We start from the raw sequence: 14,680 nt of genomic DNA on the forward strand, positions 1-14,680 counted from the left end.
TCTCTCTCTCTCTCTCTCTCTCTCTCTCTCTACCCATGCTAACCGACGGTAACCCAAGCACCAGATCCAGCGCCGACTTCTCTCTCTCTCTCTCTCTCTCTTTCTCTACCCATGCTAACCGCCGACAACCCAAGCACCAGATCCAGCGCCGGTAGGGCTTCCTCTCTCTCACTCTCCTCCTGCCGACGTAAATCCCAGCCCCTTTTCACTCTCTCTCTCTACCGATCCGCTTTCCCTTCCTATCATTACTCATTTTTTGATTTTTTGGTATCTCTCTTTTATGTATCTTTCTTGGTTTTTTTTTTTTTTGTGGATTGTTGTGGCTGCTAGACTAGGGATTTGATTTGCCTGTTCCTTAATTTTTTGGCTGCCTAAGGATTTTTTTTTTGTTGCCGGTTTCCCTGAATGCTATAGTGCCTCCTCCTCTTTATACCCGATTCCTGGGCTCTTGAGGGGGGCACGCTCCACTACCTTGTTCCTAGGCAATGGGGGGGGCACGTTCCACTACCTTGCCAGACACGAATTTTTCGCGTCTGGTAGGGTGAGGGAGGTGCCTGGCAGGGTGCGTTCGCACCTTGCCAGTCGTACCTCTCTCCCCTCTTTTTTTCATTTTTTTTTTATTTTTTTTAATTCATTTTTTTTGTTTATGATTTTAGTGTCTACATATATTAATTCATCTATGCTAAACTATGTTTTATATTACAAATTAAATGATAATAACTCAATTGACTAAATTGTTTACAAATCAAATATTACATGTAAGTCAACCAAAAGGGATTTAGGGTAGCAAGGCTAGATTTGTCAATGTGTGGTGCTTTCAATGCTAAGGATATAGACATATTAAAAGCATTTTCCTATCAAAAGGGATAAGAGTAACAAGTTTAAAGGTGAATGTGTATTCGTTACTAATTATAACAATTGCACTGTCTTTGCAATCTTAGAAGATATAGATATAAATTCAAGTGATAGTTGGTATTTAATATTACGCTTGTGTTACTCAAGTATGCTCCAAAAAAAATTATTTTAATTTGCTAACAAAATGTTTGATGAGATTATGCGCTCTTTGGATGGTGTAAATCAAGCAATACGTGTATTTGTGTCTTATTCATGTTGTATAAATATAAGGTATTAACACTTATTTGGATAAATACGAACACAATAAGATTAATTAATCATTTCAAGATTTTAAATACATACACGGATACGTTTAATCACTATGTAACATGACACTACTAATACATATATTAAACATATTGTATTAAATTTTATACGACATGATACGGTTAAAATGAATATATGATTTTTTATATATTACATTATTAACAAGGCTGATACGATTAATACACGATTTATATGATTAACATGATTAAAACATAATTAAATGATTTAATTAAAATACATACAATTATAATATACTTTTATTATACAAATTAATCATCAAAAATAAAAAAATATAATAATACTTGTCAGACATTATGAAATTTAACATGACTAAATCCATAATCACAATCCACAATCATAAACCATAAAAAAAATTGAACCACAATTATACAATATCAACCATAGTTAAATTTAAATACACCACCTTATAAATAATACCATAATCATATCAATCATAATCTAAAAAAATTCAATGGTTGATAACTATACATCATAATCATATCAAGCCATATCAACCTTAGTACAAAAAAATTCAAAGGTCGATAACTAAACACCATATAAAATCATATTAACCCATATCAACCTTTATACAAAAAAATTCAAAAGTTGTTAACTATACATCGTATATGATTATATCAAGCCATATTAAGTTTAATACAAAAAAATTCAAAGGTTGATAACTATACGCCATATATAATCATATCAAGCCATATCAACCTTAATACAAAAAAAAAATCAAAAGTTAATAATTATAAACCATATATAATCATATCAAGCCATATCAACCTTTACACAAAAAATTACAAAGGTTGATAACTATACACCATAACTATATCAACCATAACACCAACAAAATCGAGAACATCTTTCCTCGCCATTGCCACATTTGTACCACCATAACCTATTTATGACATACAAATAATAAATCAATAAAAATTGTGTCAAATAAAAAATTTATATAAACTTTAAGATTTAATTTAAACACTAATAACCTTTTAATCAAAATCATTTCAATCATATCTGTGTTCATGATATCCTCGGTAATCTCACTTAACTCCATGTTTGTAGATTCTACAAAATTAAAAAAAAAATGTACTAATCCATGAATATTATTCCTACTTGTAAGTTGAAACCATAAAAGTAATTGTAACTATAAGAATACTAACTAGTTTTAATCCATATGCAATAAAATTAATAGAGTTTGCTAGCACAATAGATCCACTATCACATGCGAAAACCTCAAGTAAAATTGAATTATAATCATAATTATGCTAAAGATGAAGTACACTAAAATAACATTAAACCCAAAAAATAAAAAAATATATGTTTTTGCCAATATTTCTGGAGAGTCAATCTTTGCAACATACAATAGCCTTTACAAGATTTGGTTTGAGTGAACTCTGATATGGGTCTAGAACTTTACCATCAATATTGAAAGCAAATTCGGAAACCATAGTGGATACAAAAATGCTCAATATATCTCGAGCCATGATAACCGCTGTTGTTGACTTTTTATACGTAAGCATATATATTGTTCAACTAATATAGAGGTAAGTCAAGTATTGTATCCTACAGAGATTTGCCTTAAAATTTTACAAAGTATTAAATTTGTAACAAGATTTATCTTATCCAAGCAACTCGAATTTGAATACTTAATTAATGAAAACTTGCTAATGAAACTAAACTAAGGATATGAATTTGATTTTACTAAAAACTATTACTTTAAAAACCTAGGATCATGGTGTTTGTCAATATTTCATTTGCATTTAATCTCTTACTCTAAACTTAGATTAAAGGGATGACTAGCTAACCTAGAATCCAATTTTATGTACAAGTCCCTGTCGAGATTCTTACACACATACTCTTTAAAATTAATTCTATATGTCTATGTAAATTAGTTAAAAAAAGCTCATTAAATTTATGTAATATGGTTGCCTAATGGTATTTAGGTATATGTCTATCTTAAATACAAATCTATCACTTAACTTCTAAGTGAATCGAACAAAAGTTATTCAAATCAATGGTCTAATCTAAACTTTCTCCGTTGAGTTGCATTTGGACAACCTAATCATTTCAATTAGTAATCAAGCAGTGAAAAGCCTTAAATATAGATTTGAATGAACCATACAATATCCGTTAATACTAAGCAAAGAAATATCATATATACAAACTAACTATTGAAATAAACTATAATCCTAGAAAAAGAATTTAGTTTATTATTATTTCTTCAGCAAACATCACAATTTCAAGAGAATAGATCATTTCTATAGCAAAAGAATAAGAGAGAAATGAAAAACTAGAATGAAGAACAAGCTATAGTTGATTCTCAATCTTCAATCGTTTTCATTTTCTTATCATTTCCTCCTTTTGTTAAACCTTCTTCTTTTCTCTTTACTATCATTTTATTTTCCTCTCTTAAACCTCTCTTCTCAGCTGCTGAAAATCACATATTTATACCCACCAAAAAGCCCTAAAAAATGAAATCCTGAATAGTTGTGTTCTAGTGAAACACGTTAGTGCGTTGCGACCTTCCTCCTTGAGTGTGGCGGTGGTCTACACTTCCTTTATTTTTTTTCTTTAGACTTCCAACTAGGACCGCGACCCCCCTCCAAGGCCGTCACAGTGTTGAGGTTTTATTAGAATTAGTATGGGAGTAATGTTGTTCCTTTGGGAGAAATTGTATGTGGCGCATAAAAATTGGATAAGCTTTAGGCTTGCATGAGTCTTTCAATGACTGGAGATGAAACTTAGTTGACACTCGATTATATAAGGTTAGGGTACTTTATAATCGAGTTCAAGTAGAGTTCGGGCAGTAATTTTACTACTCATATCAGGTTTGAGTACCACCCTTTGAGTACTTGATACTCGAATCTGATTATGCTTTTTCTTTTAATTTCATGTAATTAAAAATAAATCTATATTGTTAATTAAATTAATTCATGAAATTATGATTATTAATTAACTTGTAATATCTTTTAATACATATATTCTATATATTGTGTTAATTTATAAAGAATATAATTACTATTATATATATACTTTTAGTATATATACTTTAAATATAAACATATTTACTTTCTATTTTGTATTAACGTTACAAAAATTTTAACTTATAAAATTATTAATTATAATATATATACCTTTGTTTATACAAACTTATAAAATATATATCTAAAGATAAGTTGTGAGATTAGAAAGTTTTAGAACTTATTTATTTTTTTAAATTTCATGTAATTAAGGACAAACCCATATAGTGAATTAAACTTGTAATGTGTTTAAGATGTTGTTTGGATATTTATTTTTAATTATTTAAGTTGATATTTGAGATATTTGTGTCTGATTATTTAAACTTAAATTTTATTATTTGTGTGTTTTTATAAATTTAATTATTATTGAATTATATAGAATATGAATAAAAATATTATTGTATATAGATACGAGCATAGATTCGGGTTTAAGTAATTGGGTACCCATGAAGAGTATTTTAATAATTTTTTTACATAATGGGGTTTTTAAACGTATTTGGATAATTATGAGATAGTGGGTATGCATTAGAGTCCTGGTTAGGGTAGTAAATCTAAAAAATATTCAAGTAATTATAGAATTCGGGTACCTTATTTATTAATCGAATTCAAGTACATCAATTAACCGATACCCTATCGTGACATCCCTAGCCGTGAGTTCAACCAAGCTAGTGCTTCCCCTCATACTAACATACAAAGGAGGCGTAGAGAGAGAGCTAAAGCCTCCTATTGGCTATGTGTAGAACATTGTGGTTGGTTTTGCCAACATCACCGCACTGCCTTACATTTTGGGCTATTTAGCGCATTTAGAGACGAAGCTAGTCAATTTTTATTGGAAGAGCCAAAGATGAAGAGGAATAATGTATAAAATATAAATAATTAAATACGATATATACAAGATTAATAATTTTCTCTTATATAATCAATATTGTTGAAAGATTCAATACTAAAGATAAATTCTTTTTAACTGAATATAAAACATAAAACACATAAAAAATATCTTATATAATCAGGATTAATAAAAAAATGATATCTTGATGAAATTTTAAGCGAGAATCAATAATGCAACATTAATTTTAGGCAACAATTAATAATGTAACGTTACAATACATATTTGAGAATTGCATAATAATTTTTTAATTTAAAATCATTGAGAATAGATAATAAAAAATAAAAATAAAAATATGACAAATAGAAGATAGAACTACTTAATAAAAAAAGAAGAAGAATATAGTAGATGATTCGTACAAATTTGAAGAAGAAAATTGATTGAAACTTAAAATATATAATCAAATAGAATAGAATTAAAAAAATATAAATACTAATAATATAAATAAAAAAAATAAATTTTTTTTTACCTTTTTGTAATTTTATATTGAAAGGATAAAAGAGAAAAGAAAAAAAAAGAAAGAGATGAAAAGGGATGCGAAGGAACTTAAAAGAAAAAAAAAGTTGAGAATTAAGGTAAAGTTAAATTAATTTATAAAATTATTTATTATTTATTATTTGTATTAATAATTTAATAAAAAATTATTTTAAAAACTTATTAATATAGACCGTGCAAAGGGACGCTCCGACCCTTTAGTGCATTCCAATTGGACAGGGAGTAGGGACCCTTTCTGCCTCTTGAAACAGCTTTAGAGAAGGCATCCTCTTATTAAATGTAAAATCTATAGATTTATTTATAATAAAAATCGTACCTGTCAGACGTCTTGTTGTCGAAGTTGATGCTTTGATATCCACAATGTGAAGGTCATTTATGTCATTTGACACAATTGAATATCGCAAATTTTTATTCACTGCTAATTGCTTTTAGCTGCCATTGCATTTCTAAAGCTCAACGCATTATTAATCTTAACACTCTCACCGTTGCCGGTTATTTATGGCTCGGTCCTTATCTAATTTCACCATTTTCTCCCTCCCTTGTCTCTCTATCCTCTTCCAAGCCATCATCTCCACCGTCGGATCATCCCATCAGACGGTCACACTACGAACGACGCCGGAGAACCATTTCCGGACGCGGGTGGGTGCACCGTTTAAATTGGCACTATTTGCCGACTTGCACTTCGGGGAGAACGCGTGGACGGAGTGGGGCCCGCAACAGGATGTGAATTCTATCAAGGTTATGTCCAGTGTGCTGGACAGTGAAACTCCAGGTGATGTTATCAATGTCCTCAACAACCTTAACCTTAGTAGATAGCTCATAATCTATGCTTTTTTTTAATACTTTTATTAAAGGATAAATTATAGAAATGAATATACTGAGTTTATTGCTATTAATTTTTTTTCCTACTTAACAAGTTTTATAGTTTTTATTTTGTTAATAAATATCGATTTAATGAAACAAGAGATATTTTAGTCATTTTATTGTAGCGGTGTTAAGAAAGTTCAAACCAAAAAAATATAAAGTAATTAATTGTAAGATTTTAAATCTGAAAGAGCAAATTTATTTTCCCTCAAATTATACAATACCTTTTTGTTTTTTACCTTTTATTAAATGCAATTTAAGGATATTGATTACCGTATTAAATTTTTGCAGATAAATTTGGTTTTGTGATTTTTTTTTATGGAAAACTTGGATGTGTTAATTTGAATTTTTTAATAAAAAATATTAATATTTTTAGACTTTTAAGAAATATTAATTATTATTCAATTAAATTAAAATAATAATATTTTTTGAACAAATTAATCCACCTTAGCGCTACAGGATATCACCAAACTACCACATCATCTAATTTAAAGTCAAAATCTTGAATTATTTTTAAATTAAGTTTTAATAAAAATGCAGAAATTAAATTTATTGAAATTAAAATAGAATGACTTTATAAAAAAAGAAAGAAAGAAAAATAGAATTACAAAACCTGAAGAATTGAGATACTAGATAAATCAAATAAAAATAAAAGCTTTCAACCTATTATTTACACATTCTTTAAATAACCGTTAAATCTAACATTAAGTAGCGGTTTGTGACACGTGTGTATCACGTGAAATACAAGAAAGTTGATACGTATAATTTTTTAAAAAATTATATTATAAATATTTTATTTTAAGCTACATATATCACAAAATATAACCAAAACATTTATTTTTTCAAAAAGTGTTTTGTCTTTTTTCTCTCTTTCTTCTCCCTCTCTCTACCCTACAGGACAGGGACCAGTCGGCGATGGCGGACGATCAGGTCGGGCACGAACGATATAACAACGACGCGTGGAGCTAGATCTGCCCCTGTTGTCGTCGTTTTTGTCAAGGGGAAGAGATCAGGCTTCACAAAAAAACCATCTATTTGCCATCGCCAACTGGCTCGTGGCTGACGGGGGATACGAGGAGAGAAGAAAGAGCAAGAAAACAAAATAAAAATTAAAAAAATTTTGAGAAAATAAAAAAAATCTACATAATTCAAAAAGATTGAGATGTCACAAGTTATTCAAGTGGGTCTCTGCCAGAAGTGTTGGAACTTAGAACCAAGATGTCGCTTGCCAGGAGAGGAAAATGTCCCAAGGCAATGGTGCAGGCTGGGCCTGGCCTGGCTTGTTTAATCATTATGGAGCTTGAGACTTTCAGACACCAATCGTATAATTTCCTCAAATAATAGAGCATAGGTACTTCGGTCAGTTACCTAAAGAGCAGAACACTTGAAGACCTCACTCAGAGCAGGTCCACAGCTCATCTTTGTCTGTCTTTCTCCAACAAAAGGACCAGAAGGTGTCCTTTTTAATGCTACGATAAGGTTCCATGATATTTTACATGTTGGTCTGATGGATGTTATATTTAACCATGACAGCCAACTTCCTTTTTCTTTTGGCAGAGAGACCAGCTATATCTTAACGAGAAATCTGAAATTGTTGGACTTAGTACATCAATTGGAGAGGTTGGATTCAGACATGGATTAAATGTTTTTTCAAGTTGCATGTGTTTACAACCTTTTGTCGTTGTCTCTGTTAATTCAGACAGTATAGGAGAGCTCATGTTTTAAAGCTGCCATATATGAAATCTTCCCAACATTTATGTCCCAAGAAACGCTTTCATGGTCAATTTCAACCTAACAAGAAGTGAATTAGAAATAGACATGCATCTGCCTAATCTTTTTAACTTAAAAGACTAAAGCGAAAGCCATGGAGGAATAGTGTATGTAACTGAGCCAATGAGATTGGGATATGATCTAAATGAGTTGACAGTGTACTCTTTGATTGAATTTTAGAATTGGTGGCAGCAAATTTATTTTGTAATAAAACAGAAATGCTGCCGCTAAGATTATTGGGGTGCATAATGTGCCTTCCCCAAACTCATGTAATGGATTGACAGGCATGTAAGGGTGTTAAGGGATATTCGTTTTTGACCCCAGACAATACTTATCACCAGAATTTGAAGAGCTTGGTGCAATTAAATCTACTACAAGAAACAAGAAGGCAATTCTCATCAACAGCTTTCTGTTTTCTAGTTTCCAAAGTTAATGGCAAAAAATCTATGCTTGTCAATTCATATCTGATCACATGTCTGCTGTACTACCTGGTCTAGTAGCCTTTAATCAAGCCTGGAAAAAATTTCGAAACATTTTGTTCTTAAATGAAACCAATACTTATTCTTTTTAAGTGTGCTTTGCTTTATTTATGTATTTATTCATCCTTGAGAATCAAATGCCATAGCAGATTTTGTAGTCTATCTTGGAGATGTTATTACGGCGAACAATATCCCAATTGCAAATGCAAGCTTATACTGGGATCAAGCACTTTCTCCAACAAGATCCAGGGGCATCCCATGGGCTAGTGTTTTTGGAAACCATGATGATGCACCGTTTGAATGGCCAATGGAGTGGTTTTCAGCCTCTGCAATTCCTCAGCTTGTTTGCCCTATGGTCAATTCATCATGTTCAGGTAAGCAGTATGATCAAAATATGGATGATAATAAGTGATGATAAATCTTCTGTGCTTTCAGTAAACAAAGTCTATGTGTTATCCCGGACTATGATTATATTCTCTCATTGTTAAGATATTTGCTTCTTTTAACTGTATACACTTCTTCATGCTCTGAGGTGCTTGAATGTTAGTTAACAACCCAAATACCAATTTTTCATGTTAAATAAATAATAAAATATTAGAGCAAATTACATAATAGAAATACTTAATTGAAACATCAAGAGCAAAGGGTTTCGCTTTGGATCTTAAATACTGGTCATTGCCGAGATCTTTAACTAGAGTGGTTGTCTGTTTGATGATAAAATTTGAACCTAGTGTTTACTTCAGTTTAATCATTTGCATCATTGTGGTCAAAATTCTTTTAAAAAACACATTATTTAATGCTAATGTGATTCTTTTACTAGCCTGATCTAGCGCAAGTGGCAAATCTGCAAATTCACATTGCTGTTAAAATATGCATTTTTTTTTTCTGCTTTTACATATAACTGTCAGCTTTTATTAACAGAGGTCAAAGTTACTTGTCAGGTGAACAAGAGTGTAGTTTTAGGGGCACTTCACGATTGGAGTTGATGAAAAATGAGATGGATAATAATTTGCTATCATTTTCTAGAAGCGGGCCTAAAGATCTTTGGCCAGGTATATCTAACTATGTACTCCAGGTCTCATCACAAGAGAAACCAGAAACACCTATAGTGTATCTCTACTTTCTAGATTCTGGTGGAGGTACCTATCCAGAAGTTATATCAAGTGCCCAAGCAGAATGGTTTAAGCGTAAATCTGAAGAGATCAATGCTGATTCAAGGTAGAAAAATGGATGCATGGTTTCTCTTTGAACAAATTTCTTTGTGCCTTATTATATAGGTTTCTTGAAACAAATGTGAAACATTAACTTATTTTTTATTTATATATTAGGTTAGATAACAAGGAGGGAAAATGAAGGATAACGATGAATAATTCGAAAATTTTGGTGTCATGATGTTTGGCTTTGCCAATTTGATAAAATTCTGAATGAGGTTACTTTGATTTTTGATAAGTCTTTACAACTAAAGGCTGGTCAATTCAAGCAAATAGAAAACGTCTGTCTTAAAATTTTTATTTCCTCTGGCTCTATGTTTGTATCAATGAAAGAAATGTTATTGGACAGGATCCCAGAAATAATCTTCTGGCACATACCCAGTAAAGCTTATAAAAAGGTGGCTCCTAAGTTCCGAATACACAAGCCTTGTGTGGGTTCCATTAACAAGGAAAAGGCTGCTGCTCAAGAAGCTGAAATGGGTATCATGAAGGTTCTTGTTATAAGGCCTTCTGTCAAGGTGATTTCATGGATAAATAAGCTCTTCAGTTTTTCACTGTACATATAGAGTCCGGCATATTGAGTCTTGAGCTATACACTGGAGGGTTTAGCAATAATCCTCAAACAAACTTCTGAAGTTCTAAATTCCAACTGTTTGGTTGTCTTTCTACACACCACACACATATGTATATCCTTATATCTTACAATGGTTGCATAAAACCTACATCACTTATTTGCACGCAAATAAGCTCTTTTCCTGTTTTCAGACAGAAACCAATATATGTGTTATTATTTATGCACACATGTATTCAATAATAACCTTTCTGCTGATGACATGAATTTAGTTAGGTTAGGATAATTTACAGACAAGTTTTATATAATCATTTACTGAGCAATCTGTGCCTTGTTTGGCACCCAATTGGTGATGTTTATGTCTCATGAGGGTGGTGGAAATAAGTGTTAATTTCACAACCAACCTCAATAGACCCTTTTTTATTTTGGTTTTTCATTTGCCTCTCCAAAAACTTGCATGTCTATGATCTGCATCATGTATTCCTAGTGGAATCAGCAAGAAACCTTCTTCAGAAGACCATTAGAAGACCATATAGGTTCTAGCATATGCATTAAATTCTGTACCTACAGACGTTGGGAGACTTATGGGGTTTTCCATTGCTTATAAAGCTGCTGAGAAAACTCTTATTGTTGAGGTTTCAATTTACATATATTTTTTCAATGTTTCTTTTCCATTTTGACACATTAACTAATGAGTTGCTGATAATAATTGGAAAAGAAATGAATGTTCTACTGTCTTTAGGTAGGGATCTGGCTTGTTAGTGTCTAAAGAAGATTGTGATTGTACCTTACTTTTTCTGGAAGTAAAGCTCAATTGCTCACTTTGATATCAATGGAGCCTTTGCTCTTTGATTTTTCACCTGTAATCTCCAAATAATTTACCTCTATATGAAATATTTTTTCATTCCCTTTCATCTAGTTTTTGTTATAAGTAACCTCTCTATTAATTAGGCTTATTGAAACCATTGCTAAAAGAGTATGACATGATCCAATTCCTGAAGCACAATTAGTTACTGGAAATTTATGAAAGCAGGATGATTTTAGGTTTTAACTTTACATATCTATTTGTCAAGGGGAAGAGAGCTGAATGAATGAAAACTGAATAATGTTAGAAAGATAGTTGGCAATAGGTCATATAGTTTGTATTCCGCAAAGTAAAAACTCAAATTAGGATATGGTTTAATTAGCTTTGATGGATGCAAAGGGTCCTGCTAACTTGATTTATTGTGAATGGTGGCAGGCAGTGTTTGTTGGGCATAACCATGGATTAGACTGGTGTTGCCCATACAGGAAGCTGTGGCTATGCTTTGCTAGACATACTGGTTATGGTGGTTACGGAAATTGGCCTAGAGGATCTAGAATCCTGGAAATCAGTGAGGAGCCCTTCTCTATAAAGTCATGGATAAGGATGGAAGAAGGTAATGTGCATAGTGAAGTGATCCTGAGTTCTTAACATGTTACGTCCAATATTTTCTGTAGAATAAAAGGACAAAAGAAATTGATCAAGCTAACAATAAAGGAATATATATAGGAAGAAGAGATGTACCATTGAGATATATGTCTTGTAATGTTTGTATCTTTGTCTGATTATTCTTCACTGATTCCAATGTATTTTTAGTTTGGAAAATGCTATATGTTGCCACTTCTGTTTTTTTTTTTTATTCTCAACTATTTTCTGATTTAGAGAGAAAGAAAATAAAGTCCTTTGAAGTTGTAATATAATCACTACCATTCTCTCTGTAAAACTGGAAGTAGGACACTTAACGCACAAAGTTTGGTAGAAGAGAAAGTGAAGAGAAAGTAGAAGGAAAGAGAGTGGAATGAATAAAGTGTTTCTTTCTTTCCCTTGCTTTGTTTGGTATAAGAGAAAAAAGAGGGAGGAGGAAAATGATGGATTGGTACCTTTCTTTCGCCTCCTAAACGTTCTTTCTTTCTTTTTCTTTTCTCACATTTTCCCTTCCTTTCTACCAAACCTAATATAAAAGTCGGCACACCATGGTAGACCTATCTGTTTATTCTATAATTGGCCTTTTTTCGATTAAAAGAAGCTAAGATTCCCACCTAATTCCATGGTGAGATATAAACTAGGACCATAGAAAGGACTGAACTACTTTGAGCTGATTTTTTGCCGTTAGCTTGGCTAGTAGTCTTGTTATCCTTGGCTAGTATTTCATTTGTTTGTGATGATAATGCTGCTTAGTCCTCATTCCATTTCAAACTTCATATATTTTACCATCTGTTTGATTTCTTCATTTCTGTCTTAATTATCACCACTTAAATCAAAAAGGCTTACTGTCTTTTGTTCCAAATTCATATAGCTAATAATCTTAATAATCTTTCTGTGTCTTAAAATGAGTTCAATTTAATTATTAGACTTTTCTTTTTTTAAGAGAGATAACTACAGTAAGAATCAAATCTGAATTGTTATTACTATTGAATTAAATACTCGAATAATTAAATTATTAATTTTTGTACATCATGCTTTATCCATATAAGTACACTGAAATAGCCTATTGTACGTTATAATAAATGATAACATACTTTCTTTTTTTTTAATGTGCATGCACTTTCTGCAATTGGTGTCTTGTTTTTGTTTAGGTTATCTTAATTCTTCATAAATGCATTATGAGCATGGAAATCAAAATTTTAGAACATGGCTGCTTCTTTTTTCCTTGATATGATTAAGGGTTGGAATATTTCAAGACAAATCTAGAAAAAGAGCTAATAATAACACTCCATCAATTATTTTTGTATTCTATAAATTATTGTAATAATCAAGCAAAGGGCATGCATGCGTTGATGTTAGCTAATGGGGTGTGTACAATTATGGCGATGGTGATATAGTAAACTATACGTTGCTCCTGTATTCCCCCTTTTGTTTAACTTGTATTGTATGCTCCTTTAGTAGCTTTCAAAGGGGGAAAAGAGAAACACGGAATCCGGTTCATCATCTTTTTTTGGAGGAGGAAAAAAAAAACTATTAGAGCTTGTTTTTGAGGGCAAGAGAGGATTGATTGATCCATGTTCTTGGCAGGAGGATATAGAGGCACACATCCATTCTCATCATTTCCATACTTTGAAAAGAAAGCTTAATCATTGCTTTCTCTTCTTGTTTAACAACCCATTTTGACTGCTCATCTCAACAATGCAAGTGATTAATGATAAAATGATATTTAATTGTTGGATAGATTATTATGTTTGCGCAGGGAAATGCAGTGGGAGTATTGGAAAAGCTAACCATGTCTACAAATTATAGTAATCTTTCAAACCCAAAGTGTAATGCAAACTCTTCAATTGTTTATTTATTTTATAGATTATTGTTGTGGTTGTGACTGTGAACAGCTCAAAAGCTACTTTTTTCCTTGTTTGTAATTAGGACAACTCATAGCAGGTCAATTAGGCCATGGCCTTGCTTTGCTGAGGGCCATTCCACACAGCTTCAAAGCCACATTACCCTCAAAAAGATGCTGCATTTTTTGTGCAACATTAAGCATTTTCTCTTTTTTTTTTTTCTCCTCCTAAAAGAACACTACTTTTCACTTCTTCCTTTTACTTTTTCTTTGCAATGCTATAATTTAAGCAAGAATAAATAAATTTATCTATTTAGTCATCTTAATTTTCAAAAAATAATATTTTGATCATCAGCTATATATATATATATATATAATGATGCACTTATTGTCACCCTTTTGATATGTTATCCTTTTGTAGACTGTCCAAATATAACCCATTAATATTTAACAGTTAGATCATTGAGAATGTATCATTTATACAACAATAGTAATCAACTTGTTATTATAAAAATTGAATGATCAAAATAAAATTTTTCAAAAATAGATAACTTATTCTATTTTTTATAAATCAACTTATAAAATGTATGATAATTAGTATTTGAGAATTTTTTTTAAAACTTTAGAAAGGAGAGAATATATTGTTTATGAGATGGGAGAAACTAAGAGAGGTACCTCCCTCTGGACATATTTTTTTTTTCCCTATAAACCAACAAAAGCAATGCAATAGAAGTGGATACTCCAATGTATCTAGACATAATAACAATGGGATTGCAAAAGAATGCTTCCAAGTGCAACAATCTGCTCTTCAAACATACTATGCTTTGAAATTAGAATAGTTTTTCAGTAATTAATGGCATCTCCTTGATTGGAACTTCAAATTTTAGTTTAATGGAGATGATGAAATTTATGTGATATAAAGAAACT

General features: G+C 31.3%; 1 protein-coding gene across 1 annotated transcript; it reads left to right on the plus strand.

Moving 5' to 3' along the window:
- Positions 5,927–12,097, plus strand: LOC18598845 (probable inactive purple acid phosphatase 16). The gene is made up of 5 exons (XM_007028550.2): positions 5,927–6,340; positions 8,831–9,055; positions 9,623–9,899; positions 10,242–10,410; positions 11,704–12,097. Exons 1-5 carry the CDS (start codon positions 6,067–6,069, stop codon positions 11,914–11,916), a joined length of 1,158 nt encoding a protein of 385 aa, XP_007028612.2. The 5' UTR covers positions 5,927–6,066; the 3' UTR covers positions 11,917–12,097.

Source organism: Theobroma cacao, chromosome 5 (assembly GCF_000208745.1).
Source record: "Theobroma cacao cultivar B97-61/B2 chromosome 5, Criollo_cocoa_genome_V2, whole genome shotgun sequence".
NCBI classification, from domain to species: Eukaryota; Viridiplantae; Streptophyta; class Magnoliopsida; order Malvales; family Malvaceae; genus Theobroma; species Theobroma cacao.